Source organism: Ammodytes marinus (assembly GCF_949987685.1).
Source record: "Ammodytes marinus genome assembly, chromosome: 13".
In the NCBI taxonomy this organism is placed as follows: domain Eukaryota; kingdom Metazoa; phylum Chordata; class Actinopteri; order Uranoscopiformes; family Ammodytidae; genus Ammodytes; species Ammodytes marinus.
The window spans coordinates 25,617,269-25,632,945 of record NC_137217.1 but is presented as its reverse complement, the minus strand read 5'-3'; the positions used below and the strand labels follow the sequence as shown (position 1 = coordinate 25,632,945).

At 36.3% G+C, this 15,677-nt stretch overlaps 1 protein-coding gene and 1 long non-coding RNA gene across 3 annotated transcripts; both read left to right on the top strand.

The window, feature by feature from the left end:
- The first annotated feature begins 1,452 nt into the window (after positions 1 to 1,452).
- dhdds (dehydrodolichyl diphosphate synthase) lies at positions 1,453 to 8,341 on the top strand. 2 transcript variants are annotated; one of them, XM_080039058.1, is made up of 9 exons: positions 1,453 to 1,484; positions 1,824 to 1,905; positions 2,977 to 3,093; positions 3,192 to 3,334; positions 4,832 to 4,948; positions 5,049 to 5,150; positions 5,280 to 5,394; positions 5,622 to 5,729; positions 7,653 to 8,341. In XM_080039058.1, the coding sequence occupies exons 2-9, from the start codon at positions 1,843 to 1,845 to the stop codon at positions 7,893 to 7,895; spliced, it is 1,008 nt and encodes a 335-aa protein (XP_079895184.1). In that variant the 5' UTR covers positions 1,453 to 1,484; positions 1,824 to 1,842; the 3' UTR covers positions 7,896 to 8,341. The 2 variants fall into 2 exon arrangements, with proteins under 2 accessions (XP_079895184.1, XP_079895183.1); XM_080039057.1 differs by having other exon boundaries at positions 1,459 to 1,739.
- Positions 8,342 to 11,735: 3,394 nt separating this feature from the next.
- On the top strand, positions 11,736 to 15,385 carry LOC307259249. The gene is made up of 6 exons (XR_013845151.1): positions 11,736 to 11,892; positions 13,176 to 13,193; positions 13,583 to 13,609; positions 13,863 to 13,907; positions 14,388 to 14,453; positions 14,734 to 15,385. It is a non-coding gene; the product is annotated as an uncharacterized lncRNA (long non-coding RNA).
- Positions 15,386 to 15,677: the final 292 nt, after the last annotated feature.

Sequence of the window (15,677 nt, the reverse complement as noted above, 5' to 3'; positions counted from 1 at the left end):
CGCATGAAGTAGACCATCCGGGTATTCTAACCATCCTAAATCTGGCCACAAGAATCGGGACATCCTAAATCTTTTTTCTACATACTATATAGTAGAAAGTATGCGATTCGGAACGCAACCCTAATGTCTAGAAATCTGACCTAAGCCTATTCCATTCATAGCCTGGCTCCGCCCACCTACCTACTTCCGCTCAAATTTCATTTTCCCTAAATGAAATGAAGTACGATGGTCTGGTTAGACCAGGCTATTCCGTTCACACTCCTCATGTGGGAATTTCTTCACTTTTTGTGAAAAGCAACAACCCCTACCAGTAATTTGGGAAAATGTCACTGTAGAATAAATTCAATAAACTCTGTGATTTTAAACACAATAAAAAATTATTAAAAAATATGTAAGATGATATCACAATTTTATATATTCTGAATTGTTCATATTTCATTATCAAATAATATGTTGATTATTTTTTGATTAATCGATAATAATAATTGGGTGTATAAACTGTCAGAAACCCAATACAAATGTCCAGTTGAAAACAATTGCCTTTAGAACAACTTGGGTGGTCCAAACCCTAAGGATTGAGCAATTTACTATCACCTCAGAGGCTGAAACTTTTATTAGTAATTTGAACATTCCTCATACATTTATGTAAATTTGAACCATTTCAATTTATTAATGTTATTATTATTATACTATTACTATGACATCGATTCAAACAAAACAATGCAAAGTAAAAACAACAACAAGAAGTCCCGCAACAAGCTGATAAAAAAGAGCCGAAACCATAAAAATATTTTATTATTTAATTAATTGCTTTGGTTATGGTTACTCTTGTTTTTCATGCCACTTAAAGGTGCAGTGTGTAATATGACATCATCAAGAAAGTTCTACAAAGTTCTAGAATGCAACACTCCCTGGGTAACCCCACCCCTTTCGAATAATAACAGAAGCTACAGTGGCCTTCAAGGACAAGAACAATTCTAAATTTTAAACAATGCACCTGATGACATTCCAACTATGACACTTTCAAGATGGCGGCACTAGGCCTTGGTCCAAGATATGCAGAAATATGGACATATATGAGACCCTTTCTAAGGGGGAAAAAAAGTATTCAAAAAATGTTTTTCAGCTATTATGCACTAAATTAAATGTACTTATGGATATTATAATTACTTTCTATAAAATCTGCTAGGAAATAAAACCCAACATTCTACACACTGCAGGTTTAACCACTTAAGATAAAGCCCCCTTGAATTGAAATTAGTTTAGCTAAATTGAATTACACAGAGAGAGAGAGAGAGAGAGAGAGAGAGAGAGAGAGAGAGAGAGAGAGAGAGAGAGAGAGCGACCAGAATAAACATGGAGGTCCATCCACATGCTTTAAAAATCTACCAGCAGCTGACAGGAAGTCGTCACCAAGCGGCTGCGTCACTTTGCTCCAACGCGGAAGAGATCGTCATCGTAAAGGCTTGTGAGTTGGAAGCCCTGTGAGTGTTTAAATCGTAGTGATTTTTTTAACAGCAACAGCGTATGGTGGAATACTTTGAATGAATGAAGCCGTTTCCGTGAACCATAGGTGTTTTCTGGGCGTTTTGTGACGAGGTTTGTGCTCTCACAGCCTCACAGCACTCAGCTTTTATTGCATGTCTCGTGAGCCAGTGAGCGGAGGAACCACACAAGATGAATTATATTTCCAACTGACACGTTCAAAATACATTCAGTTCGTTTAAAACAGTTACCAGGTAATTTATCTGTCTTGTGTAGGCTGGGTTAGGAGTTTGACATTCACACACATTCTTTAAAAACGCGTGTATCATTTATTTTAGACCCTTTTAAAGCCTGGAAATGTCGTGGATAAAAGAAGGCGAATTGAACTTCTTGGAAAAGATCACAGCCAATATCCTGAAGGTAAGTCTTGGATCTGTATAAGTGTATATTATATTGTGTCTTTTCGTCTAACCCTAGTGTGTGGCTATTTTGTATTGTCATTACATTTGAGTCAAAGAGCTAAGAAATAAAGGAAACCCAAGACACTTGCCTCCAGTTGTGGTGGTATTTCAAGACTCCTCAAATGATCTCTTAACCATCTTCATGACGGTATCTGAAACTGTACATTCTGAATCAAAATATAAAACTCGTAAATATCAGTAGGCTAATATTTATATACATTGATGCTACATTGACATGTGTTATTTTCTTCTGAAATAAGTTGCTTGTATCTTTCTTGTGTCTTACAAAACAAGTAAGGACTGGAGATCAGTTCCTGGTGACCTGGATAGTAAATCCTAGTTGAAACTTGAGTAGTGGGTTGAAACGCCATTTTATCACCCTGCAGACGTATTTTTAATTTGTGTTCATCTGGACGGTCAATGGTGTCTTTGAGGATTGAGGAAATGCCTCTAGAGCAATGTTACGCATTGTTCAACAACAAACAAGCTCTTTGATTTGAATTTGAAGTCAATACTGAGAGGCACAAACTAGGGCTACTGTCTGTCACCCAATAGCTATTTGCACCAGTAAAGGCGTGCAACTAAGGATTGCTTTATATTATCATATTTACTTCTGATCGTATTGGCGATTGATTAAAAAAAATGTCCAGGAGCGAGAGTGGATGCCTTTTTTTAAATGCTTTGAAAACTGTTCAATCTGTTTTTCAACATCTTTCAATTGCATCTCACAATCTAAGTCAGCAAATGGAAGTTGGTTGTGTACGTCATACACTGCTGAAGGCCGTGAGCTGCAGTTGAGAGCTCTGGAAAAAAAGCTGCTAAGTGGGTGTGGAGTTAAGGTTGCTTAAGATTGCACTTTTCAATATATAATTTCGTACATCAAGAATGAAACTTGACACGTATCAAAGTTTATGAGTGTGCTATCATAAAAGCTCCATTAAACTGTATTATCAACATTGCTTGATATCCTGCTCAGTCAGTACAATCCAATATCTCTTTTGAATCTCCTGATATGCATTGTGTCTCCCAGTCTGGACCTATGCCTAAACACGTGGCCTTCATCATGGATGGGAACCGCCGCTTTGCCCGTAAGAAAAACATGGATCGTCAGGAAGGGCATATGCAGGGCTTCAACAAGCTGGCAGATGTGAGGATGTGAAACTAAACACATGCATTCTGGGAACAAAAAAAAAATGGTTACTCGTGTGTGTGTGTGTTTAACCCCCTTTGTCCATTCCACTCCAGACATTACGTTGGTGTAAGCATCTGAACATTCCCGAGGTTACAGTGTACGCCTTCAGCATCGAGAACTTCAAGCGCGCTAAAGATGAAGTGGATGGACTGATGGAACTGGCCAAGCAGAAGTTTTTGAGACTGTTGGAGGAAAAGTGAGTTTGAAGTTAAATATTAGAAGGATGGAAAACCTCTTTTTATTTTTACTTTTGTTTGTGGGATGATCAGTCCCATTTTATCTTATGATTCACAGCTTCCTTAAAGTAAAGTCAAGAGGAACCACACGTGCTTGAGCACTGCTGTACAGTTAAAGTAGGTTAAGGGTCTCTGCAAGGACTGAAACTAATGTTTCACCATCAGTCTTTACAAACATTAACTTGATTTAAGATGGGTAGTAAGTAGCCAAATGTAACAGAAACAAGCTTAGAAAATAACACAGTTTGGGAATACAAAGCATCCACACTGAGGAAATATTGTAATTCTCCTACCAGTGCCCTAACCATTGAGTAAGATATACAGTGGACCGATGCCAGAATGGCCAGGAGGAAGAAAGGCCAACCTCCTAGATAGTAATGCACAATATGAATTATATGTGGGCTGATACAGACTTTTGCCCTGCAATACACCAGATTGTCTAGTTTACAACTGTACGTTGTCTCTTACTATACTTTATTTACAGTCCCCAGTGCAAATGTAGACATCCAAAAATAACTAGCCTGGTGAATGTTTTTGCTAATATGACAGCCGTCAATGTGCAGATCTGCAAAGTCCACCAGATAGACCTTTCAATGTTTTTCTGCAATTTGGAATTTTAACTTGAATGTCAGGACTGACTAGCTCACCCGATCTCATCTCGCAATCATCAGTTACATTTTCATTACACTGTATTAAATGTATCATGATATTGCTTTGAAAGGTTGGACATAAACTGGATATACATAATATTTTAAGCAACTACTCCAAATGTGATTATTAATAAAGCTTTAATTTAGACACAGGTCCATATAACACATCATACAGTATTAAAAGTAGATACACAAATAAATTATGTATCAAGATGTCTAGCAACCCTTGTTGGTAAATGGACTCCACTTATATAGCGCTTTTCCCTGGTTTTTCACAGACTCAAAGCGCTTTACATTGTTTTGTACACATTCACCCAATCACACTCACATGCATACACCCGTAGCAGCAGCTACCACGCAGGGTGCAAGCTAACTATTGGGAGCAATTCGGGGTTCAATGTCTTGCCCAAGGACACTTTGACATGAGGCGGGGGATCGAACCTCTGACCCTGCAGTCCAGAGGCGACCTCCCTGCCCACTTCGCCACTGCCGCCCCGACTGCCGCCTTGTTATACAACTTAGAGGCTGCTGCCAACAAGGGAATGGGTTATGATGATTGGTGTGTTGAGTCTTATTGCCTTACACACAGACACTTGACAAATCACGTTTACACCAGACATTGGACTGCAGACTGCCTCAGGGGAACTTTACTCACTGACTATTCCATGGAAATTCCTTTGGACCTTTGTGTATATTTGGTTAAGAAATGCAGACGGACAAGTTTCAGCAGCTTTTTCTTATTCTTCAAGTTTTTTTCTTCATTTTTCTAATCCATCCATCACCCCTCCTGTCTGTCTGCTTTTTCAGGGAGAATCTGGAGAAGCATGGTGTGTGTATCAGGGTGCTGGGTGACCTCAATATGCTGCCACTTGACCTTCAGCAGACTATTGCCGAAGCTGTGGTCACAACCAAGACTCATGATAAGTACGTGTGTCCCATTATCTTAAACATAAACACATTGCACAAGAACGATTTGTGTATATAATACAGAGTAAAGACCGTTATACAAATGCTTGTCTTGCAGATGTTTCCTGAATGTGTGTTTTGCCTACACGTCAAGATATGAAATCACCAATGCGGTCAGAGAAATGGCTTGGGGAGTGGAGAAGGGCCTGATCAAATCAAGGTAAAAATTGCTTAGTTGATCTTGTTACTATGCCAACAACATCCATATTAGGAGAAGAAATATAATAAAGATAGTGGGTGAGATATTTCTTTTTATTAAGTTGCGTTTGTGTTTTTCTGTCGTGCTCAGTGACGTTTCAGAGACGTTGCTAAGTGAGTGTTTGTACAGCAATAATTCTCCCAATCCTGACCTGCTCATCCGAACCTCTGGAGAGGTGCGCCTTAGCGACTTTCTTCTTTGGCAGGTGAGGGTTAAAATCACTGCTCGACATCTATTACCAACCACACTGGTTAAGATCATACGATTTCTCTAAAAAAATATGGATAATTTTTCAAATCTGATTTCATACCTGTAAAAACTAAGTATTAATCACCAAATTAGGGGTATTAACAAAATGTTAACGTTTTGATCATATTTTCAGATGCTTTACAGCTTGTCCTCTGATACTTATATTGATTTTCCCTCCTGCAGACTTCCCACTCCTGCCTAGTGTTTCAGTCAGTTCTGTGGCCCGAGTACTCATTCTGGAACCTGTGTGAAGCAATTGTTCAATATCAAATAAATCACGCATCCATTCAGGTTAGTTTTTTTTTATATACCAAGAGACAGTTGTTTGGTGTTGTCAATATTTATTTATTTATTTATTTATTTATTTAGTATTCTTTCGGACAATTCCACACAATACACAATTTTCTCTTGCAAATATTCATACATCATACTTTGTGTTGTCCGAAGGGAGACGGAAGAAGCCAAAGGCTTATCAGGTCCCGCCCCCATTTTCATCAAATTCGGATTCAGATACACAGATTACTGTTACAAAATAAAAATAAAACAAACAAAAAACATTATTTTTTATATATATATAGCTATATATGTATATATATATATATATACATACATACACATATACATACATATATACACACACATATATATATACATATATATATATATATATATATACATACACATACTTTTTTTTTAAGAATCTGCAGTCCAATACACAGTCAATTTTAATCTAATTGCTTCAGCTTTTAAAATCAGTTCAGCACAGTTCAGTTTTTCTGTGACAATGCCAAGTGTATAAAGTGTGAAGTGGCCTTGTATTTGGCCTGTTCCATTACTAAACTGGTAGTCTAAACACTTCTGCAAAAGTATTCCAAAACAAGTCTGTCTGCTGGCCTGTATTATTTGTTACAACATTGTAATGAAAGTGACATTGACATTGTGCTCAGGTTATTAGTCTGTAATTTTCAATAATTTTTGAAACATATGGGACTGTGCATTGGAAAGGTTAGACAGGGACACAGTCGATGGTGGCCTCAGAGTAAATATAGCTTTGGAGAGGGTCATAATGTTTGTTTTCTGTGACTCTGTCAAAGTTATAGATTCAGGTAACTCTCCTGTCATCTTTTTGAGTGAAGCAAATATCCTCCTGATAGCTTCCTTTTCAGTCAGTGACGGGCAGGTTTTTCTGTCTTTGCCATATGCCAACACAGAACAGCAATGGCAAAATATCTGGCCTCCTAAATCTTCAGTTGGTTGCCATTAGTTGGTTTGAAAGCTCACCAATATAAAAGGTTGTGAAAGTTTTAATAAAAATGAACCACACTCCCGATTGCAATTCAAACTAATAAGTTTATTTTGTATAGCTACCTTTGTAACAATGTTATGTAAATATTGGATGTGTGGCTTGTTGGTGTATCACTTGTAAACATCCATGAATCCATGAAACTAATTAATGTGGCAAATCATGAGAATATATTCCGAATGCATGACAACTATTCTTGTATATGAGGGATAACTGGTCACGGGTATGTGTATCAACATAACTTAAAGATATTTAAGGGATATTGGCTCTATTGTCTCAAAATTGACAACTTGAATAAACTTTTGACAATTTTAAATAATGACAAACACTGTCAGCTTAAGCAATTTGATATTTTCTGCATGGTAATGTGTTGTAAGATGTATATATTTTTCCACCCAACCATTGCAAGTCATACAATTCTGGCGCAAATACATAAATAAACTATTGCAAGTGTTGTCTCAAAGCAACAAGACTGTTAAGAGTATTACCTCATCTTAATACTCTGTGGCACTTTGGGATTGTTTTCTAAACAATGAAAAGTGCTTTACAGATCAAATGTATTATTTTTAATAGCCTCAGCTTAGTTGGTGAAAAGCATAGTTCCATGAGGGTAGGTGCTTTAGAAGTAGTATTGAAAAAAGCTAATGTTGAGATAATGGCCGTTTAAGATGGTTGTATGAGATAAATATACAGCTGCAAACGGACAAGGATCAGTAAAATAAACACCTAAATGTACATTTTGACTCTTTATTTATACTAGTATGAAAGAAGATATGTTATAGAAGCAAATTAGACAAATCTAGTAATTGGACCAGTGTTTGGAAGAAAAAAAAACAATGTTTTTGCCTACTGTGTTTGGTATTCCAAATGATACATGACTAACTGAGATTTTAACGTGTGCTGTATTTCAGAAAGCCAGAGAGCTCCATCGAGAGCACCAGGCCTTACAGCAGGAGGAGGCGGACAGTGCCTGTGTAGCAGAACACCTGCAGCATCATGGGAATGGAAAACCCGCCGACGCCCAGAGGAGACAAGAGGCACTGCTGCAATACACCAGCTGCAGGGAAGAGCGCATTCAGGACTTCCTAGACGCGCTGAAGCACAAGAGAGACTCTTTCTTTATTGACTTATGTAGCGAAGCCGTCGTGGCCTAGGAACGCTGCGAAGAACAAAGCCCATGTTGGAGTGGGAATGGAACCTCTCCTGTCCTCCACCCGAAAAGTGACTTGTGAAGAGAAGAGAAGGACAACAGTCGCTGGGACCGGTTGCATTGTGTTACTGATTTGGACAAGATGAGAGGGCGATTTTACCCCTATGGGGCTGTAGAATATTTGTGATATTTATCATTGTAGATTAAAAAATTACAAAAATGTCTAATACGTGGAAATTTCTGGTCAAGATGTAGTTAAATAACTGTGCAAAGTATTGGTCAAATGCATGCCATTGTTTGGATGAACAAATTATTTGAGTGAACGCCAGGGATTGTGTGTTTTGGAAATGTTTCCAAAGCAGTCCCGCATACAAAGCAGCCCCAAAGAAGATGTCGTCTGTTGAGTGTGATGTTGATGACGTAACTATATTTTGACCAGCTTTCTGGAGAATAAAGTGATTACTCTGTCAGATAAGATTAAATGATGTTGAGTCACTCCTTTTTTTTATAATATGTAATATTTGTACCACACACTAACTGACAAATATCGCAATTGCAAGGACGATGCTGCTGTAGCATCTCAGGGGAAGCCAAATGACTAAACTTAGTTTCTGATAGAATTACTGAGGACTTTTTACAAATGGAAAGCTCCTAGCCCACACGGGGCTCAAAGGGACAATAATAAAATATTCATAAAACTCATTCAAAAATATATCAATTGATGTCCTCTATTTATTAAACCTGCAGTGTGTAGAATTTTGGGTTTTATTTCCTAGCAGATTTTGTAGAAAGTAATTATAATATCCATAAGTACATTTAATTTAGTGCATAATAGCTGAAAAAAATGTTTTGAATAATTTTGTTTCCCCTTAGAAAGGGTCTCATATGTCCATATTTCTGCATATCTTGGACCAAGGCCTAGTGCCGCCATCTTGAAAGTGTCATAGTTGGAATGTCATCAGGTGCATTGTTTAAAATTTAGAATTGTTCTTGTCCTTGAAGGTCACTGTAGCTTCTGTTATTATTCTAAAGGGTTGGGGTTACCCAGGGAGTGTTGCATTCTAGAACTTTCTTGATGATGTCATATTACACACTGCACCATAAATTACACACTGTCAGGATTCTTCTTGAACAAAAAAATATGTTCAACTGATGCCACATATGCCTAACAAACCAATACATTTAGATGATAAATGATGTGAAAATACATTACCTACTATCACATTTATTTTTCATTTTTTATTTTCTATTACATTTTATTGACAATAAGCAATACAACAGCCGCCAGGGGGTAGCTTACAGAACTGGCCGATAGGCCTATATAAAAATACAAATACAAAAATAAAAAACAGCATTACATTAAATAAAAACATTATAAAAATGACATACATAAAGTGTTTTGATAGCTTTCTTATTTTTAGAGTATATAATATTTTTCATATATTGCTTGGTTTCTTTTTCAAACACAATAAATAGAGGTTTCTGATTAGAGTACTTACTTACATTTATGAATATGCCATTTAGCTAATAAAATTATAAGGTTTATAATAAAAAATTGGTTTGTTTGACTAGGGGTGTAATTTAAGAAACCAAACAATATATGTTCAACACAAAGGGAAAAATTGGGGTCAATGAAACGAGTGATAAAAGTGCAAATATCTTTCTATAAAAGATTTGAGTGGGAACAGTTCCAAAATAAATGAGATACATCTTCAGTACTTATTACAAAATGAGCAATTGACATCTATATCTAATCTAAATCTTTGCAAAAATATTTTAGAGGGATAGTAACGGTGTATCATTTTAAAAGATACCTCTTTCATTTTGTTAGTGATCAAAAATGTTGATGGTAAAGTCCAGATTGTTTTCCAATTAAGGTCAGCTACACAATTATTCCAGTAGGCAACTACATATGGGACAGAGACTATATCATTTTGGAACAATGATCGTATTCCACAATTATTGTTACGTGTTCCAGGGGAGAAACAAACCTTACCAACTGCAGACTCAGTAGGGTCAAGAGGTAGTAAGGTTGGCTTAACCCCTGCTGTACTTCTTAGTAGCATCAAAACTCCTGTAGGGATTGCATCCATGACAATAGCGAATTCCCTTGGAGGAATTGGAATACCATACTCCATCAAAAATTCCTGATATGACATTAAAAAACCATTACAGTCGAGCAGTTGGCTGACCAGGTGTAAACCATGTGCAAACCAGTTCTCAAAAAATAAAGATTTGTTCTTGTACAATATGTCTCTGTTATCATATATAACATATTTGAGGAGAGAAATAATGTTTATAAATCATAGACCATAAGAGAAGCATCTGCTTGTGAAAGTTGGACAATTTTGTAGGGATTTTCTCAATATTATAATTACAAAATAAAACAAAATGCAGGCCCCCTAATTTGGAGAAGATAAAGTTAGGAATGAAATTCCAAATTGAATATGGATTCTTTATAAATTGTTTTAGCCAGTTAATTTTGAAAGTGTAATTCAAGGTTGAAAAATCAAGGAAGTTAAGGCCACCCTTATCATATGGGTTCATTATCACAGCATTTTTAATATAGTGGCTTTTATTCCTCCAAATAAAATTAAATAACATTTTGTCAATTTGTTTAGAAGTCTTTTTGTTTACATCCAAGGATAGAGCTGCATAAGTGAGCCGGGAGATGCCCTCAGCCTTGGTTAGAAGGATTCTACCTCTGACTGACAAGTCTCACTGTAACCATTGATTTAACCTTTTTTTAGTTTTGTCAATAATAGGGTTGAAGTTCAAACCACATCTGGAATCTCTATCTTTGGTAATAACAACTCCTAGATAGGTTATAGAGTCCTTTACAGGAATATTACATATAGATGGTACATCGCAATTCTTAAGAGCAAGCAATTCACATTTTTTAAGGTTTAAATTTAGCCCGGAGGCAATGGAGAAAGTGTTAATTAAATCAAGGGTTATAGGTATCTGAGAGGCATCCCTTAAAAAGAGTGTTGTATCATCAGCCAGCTGACTGATGATGACCTCACCATCAGCTATTGAGATACCTTTAAGTGGACTAAGCTTTATGGATTCAGTGAGTAGTTGAGTACAAAGTAAGAAGAGGTAGGGGGAAATAGGACACCCTTGTCTAACACCACGATTTAAAAAGAATCTAGGGGAAGTACCAGCATGTAATTTAATTGAACAGTTTCCATTTTTGTACATAGTTTTGATTGCATTGTTAAAGTATGAACCAAATCCAAATTTCTCTAAGGCATGGAAGATAAAGTTATGCTCAATTGTATCGAAAGCCTTCTGAAAATCTAAGAAAAGAATAAAACTTTCATCTAAACATACATCTGAATAGTCAATTAAGTCAAGAACTAGTCTGAAATTATTGGAAATGTGTCTGTGTCTCATAAAACCTGACTGGCACTCATCGATAATATGATCCAAAACAGTTTTAATCCTTTTTGCAAATATCTGTGCAAACACTTTATAATCATTAGGCCTATTAAGAAGGCAGATTGGACGCCAGTTAGGAGTTTATCTTTCCTAGGTTTTGGGATAAGAGTTATGAGGCCTTGAGTTAACGTGGGTGGGAGGGTTTCATTATCAACACATTCTAAAAAGAGTACCTACTATCACATTGTAAACAGATTGTAAATCATCATCTGTCACTTCCGCCTACGGCCCCCTATAATAGAGCGCCCCCCTGCGGCAGTGGTCGGTACTTTTCCTGGCTGCTTCCTGCCTCTTTAACGAATGGGTGTCGCCTGGAGTCACGTGGCGTGCTCGGGACCAATGGCAGACATCGAAATACAAAACTGGCTCAAACTGGTTTCGTTCTTATATTTCAGTGTATAAACTACAAAAACATTGGTTTGCATTATACATTCGCCATTTTACTCAGCAACTGGTCGGTTGTCGTGTGTTATCTGTCCGGAAAAAGCCCGCCTCTACGATTATATTTTTGTGAGCTTTTTGTTCATTTCCCTGTCAGCACCATGGTCAAAACGAAGGTAAGATTTGTATTGGATTTTTTTTTATATTTATTGTAACTCTCTGCAGTAGCTTCGTGTTGTTACTTGAGGTTGACGTTTGGTATTTCTGCATCAGAGGAACGTCATCATCTTCGAGTAGCGTTGCAGCCATGGCGGCCACACAGAGACATGCTCATGCATAACCCTCTTCGTCGAAAAATACAAAGTTTTTATTATAGATAGTACCGCTAGATTAACCCTAGTCCGTTTAAAACCGAATGATAATGTGTACGAGTGTATTTACACGCCCTGCGCCAGAGCTGGGACCAGACGTTGACATTGCGCCTTAGCAGCGTTTGTCTTTTCCCCCCTTTTTGACAGCAGCTCTGGGTGCTAATGTTGACAGGTCAGACGCAGCACCAAACTTTACACACACGGTTTAAATGCGCAGGTATCGGGTTAACACGAATGCATAACAAGAGATGAGCTAATGGCCAACGGTTATTCAGCAATGGAAATAAGTTTTATGTTCGAGAAAAACCTGCACATTTTGAGGAAGGAGTTGGGGGAGGGGATGTTTTTTTTTCTTTTCTTTTTTTTGCACATCCTTGTTTTGAATTAGTAGAGTCAGATATCTCTGCATGTTAATATGAAAGTTCTAGTTGGTCTTCAAATGCTGCTTCGAATTTCATCGACATGGCCTTAAAAAACCTCCCTCGGCTGTAATTAACTTCATCCACACTATTGTGTATCAATTAATGAGAAAATAGAGCGGATTGAAATGCTAAATATCGTTTGTCTCAAATAATATTTAGTTTTTGTTGTACGGTGTTCGTTAATTATCATGTCGCGATTACTCCCTGCAGCAGCATTTAATAATAAAAATATAAATTAAATTTTAAAAAGATAATTTGTTTGTTACCTTAATGAATATGATAAAAACAGTCATTTACTTAAATCTCTACTGTAATATGACTTACATTAGTTTGAAATCTTGGCAGGCTTGCGTTTGGCTGCCTTTCTTACGTGGCGTGGCTGCCGATTAGTATAGTAATCTTATCAGTTTACCAACAGCTGTGTTTCGGCGCGCACTGATACAAAACAAAGGAAGTTGTCAGCGCGCCAAACCGCTGTCATGGTGACAGGACAGTTTGAATTCAAATAAAGGCGGGAGGCTCTGATTGATGTTTAACATGAACAGCAGTCTACGAGCTTATTAATCAGTGTTTGTATCTGTTTTGTGTTTATCTTTATGCCTGCACATCATTATATTGTTGTTCAACATTATAATATTGTGCCTTTTTTATCCTTTGGATTTTCAGAAAGAATCCACCAGTGAGGTTTGTAAAAGTTCTAATTACATTTTGAATGTCTATTGTATGCACTAATATACAAAAATTATGTATGTGATAACGTTTGTGTCAATAAACTCGACATTCTATTTGATTGATACTTTGTTATTGCAACAATATTTAACATAGTGTCAACATTATCTAGATTCAATCAAAAGTGTATTTTACTTTTTTTAATAAAGTGATGGTTGAGATGTATGGTTAAAAGCAGCATTTAATGTAATAAAACCTGTTGCTTTTTTTTATGTTTTCTGCTTTCAGTAATTGTGACAAGATTTAAAGTCCTGAATATCATACTAAGTCAGTTTCATCTGTTTAAAAATCAGGCAAATGACGTTCAATTTTGACAGAATCTTTTCTTTCTTTCTCAATATCAGAGAAGGACTTCCTTGCGGCTGGCGGGGGTAAGCTTCCTAAACACAATTACCGTAGATTCCACTGCTGTTTTATTCTATTAGGACACATGTTTTTGTTTCTCATCCAAAAGTTAGTTATGCACATGAATTGAAACTTTGATAGTGAAATTTCTATAAAACCAGGGATTACAATGTAAAATTTAAGTTATTTAAAAAATAATAATAATAATTAACAAGCCAATGTTCTTCTATGACAAGCTGTTTGAATTATCTCTTTTTTCTTCTTCTTTTTTTTTATTAGAAATCTAAACCTGCACCAGTGGAGAAGAAAAAGGCTCCAGCAAAAGTATGAAACTGATTAATGACACTGTCTGATCTCTACAGAACATCTCTGTATGCTGTATGTCACATGTGAAACTGATGCATGGACTCCACTTCCTTGAAGCGGCTATGAGGAACTTTTAGTTTGTGTTGATTCTAGTGCCCTCTTTGGACAAACGTGGTATTGTTTTTATGACGCCAACTGTTGTTCCTGGGTGAGCGTACCATGACAAAGGCGTAAAGAAAAACAATATAAAAATTGCGTTATTTCTTTCTCGATTGCTTTTAGGTGTTATTTCATGATCATCAGATGAATTTTTTTTAGGGAATATTTAAAAAGTTCCTTGTAGCTACTTTTAAAGGCAAAATAAGTTCCTGTGAAAATATAATTTTGATTAACAATTAGGATGTTTTGGTCCACTTGATGTTGGTTATTCTTACACACATGATAATTACTATATGGAGAGCTTGATCTGTTAGTAATGATGTGTCATTTCATTTGTAGAAGGCAGCACCAAAGGCAGCAAAGAAGGCGGCCAAAGCAGCTGAGAATGGGAACACCAAGGCTGAGGTATGTTTGCTACAAAACTATACAACATTATTTCTCTTGTTTATTTTTTGCAGGTTATTTGTGCTGTTGAACTTAAATTAAATTAACAAGAATAAATAGTTAAAGTTGGTGCTAGTCAAATATTTATAAATGTGATTTTTATTAAGCTGCAGACACCCTAAATGAGTTGAAATGGATGACATTTTAGCTTGACTATGATAACAGTAGAGGTGAATGTACTGTCATGCTGTCCTGCTTAGTATTGCATGTAACATGCTGCTTTCTTCTTTTCTGTCCCCAGGAGCCAAAGGCCGAAGCCACTGAAGCCAAATGAATAACGGTTGATGTGCTCACTGTGTGTACTTGGTGATTGTACAGTTTTAAATAAGTATTTTTTACCAAGTTTTATATTACAAATGTCATTTATAGGTTTGTTTTGGGCTTGCACTTAATGTAACAAAACGTTGTCACATTCATATCCATTTAAAAAAAGATTACCGTCCATATCGTGTAGACGTGGCATTTTTTAGTTTGTCAAATAGTTGTCTCTTTTTTGTTTTAGTTTTTTTTTAAACTGCTGAATGATAGATGTTTTCCGACAACTTGGATTTTTAATCTAATTTTAAAAATTATAAGGCAGCTAAAAACATTGTTAAAATTTGAGGGAGAATAGGAATTTTGCCTTTTTATCTCCTCGTATTTTAATGTTGGAACTAATAAAAATTTGCTTACCAAATGCTTTGAAACACTGTATGTACACATGAGATCAAGTCATTGAAAACGCCACATGAAAAAACTGTTATTAGGTCAAAAGTTTGATTCATCCCAAAAACATAATGATGTTAACCTGGTCACTGATGAAAAGTTATGTTATGTTTCTTTTCTGGCAAAAAGACGCTTTTCTGACTTCAATGGTTGATCTAAATGTTCTTAAATAAAAATGTTCAAAAATGTATTCTTGGCATTACTTAAGATCGAAATGGAAACTTCCTTGCAGAAATGGGGAATTGTCTTTCATATATTTATATACAGTGTCCCTTTAGGAATTCCTACAAAATGTTGCAAACTTAGCCTAAAACGATCAAATCAAATGTAGGACACTCAGGGCTAATAGTTTATATTTCTCACCCACTATGTTATCTCTTCCATAACTTAGTCACTAAGTTTAGTGGCTCCAGGCATAGCTTTTTAAAACCTGCTGGTTGTTGTAGGTTTTCTTTTGTTTGAATGCATGTATGGGGATTT

Coding starts and splice junctions, on each gene's coding strand:
- dhdds (XM_080039058.1), top strand. CDS start 1,843: ATGTCGTGGATAAAAGAAGGCGAATTGAACTTCTTGGAAAAGATCACA. Junction 3,335..4,831: donor TTGAGACTGTTGGAGGAAAA/GTGAGTTTGAAG, acceptor CTGCTTTTTCAG/GGAGAATCTGGAGAAGCATG. Junction 4,949..5,048: donor ACAACCAAGACTCATGATAA/GTACGTGTGTCC, acceptor CTTGTCTTGCAG/ATGTTTCCTGAATGTGTGTT.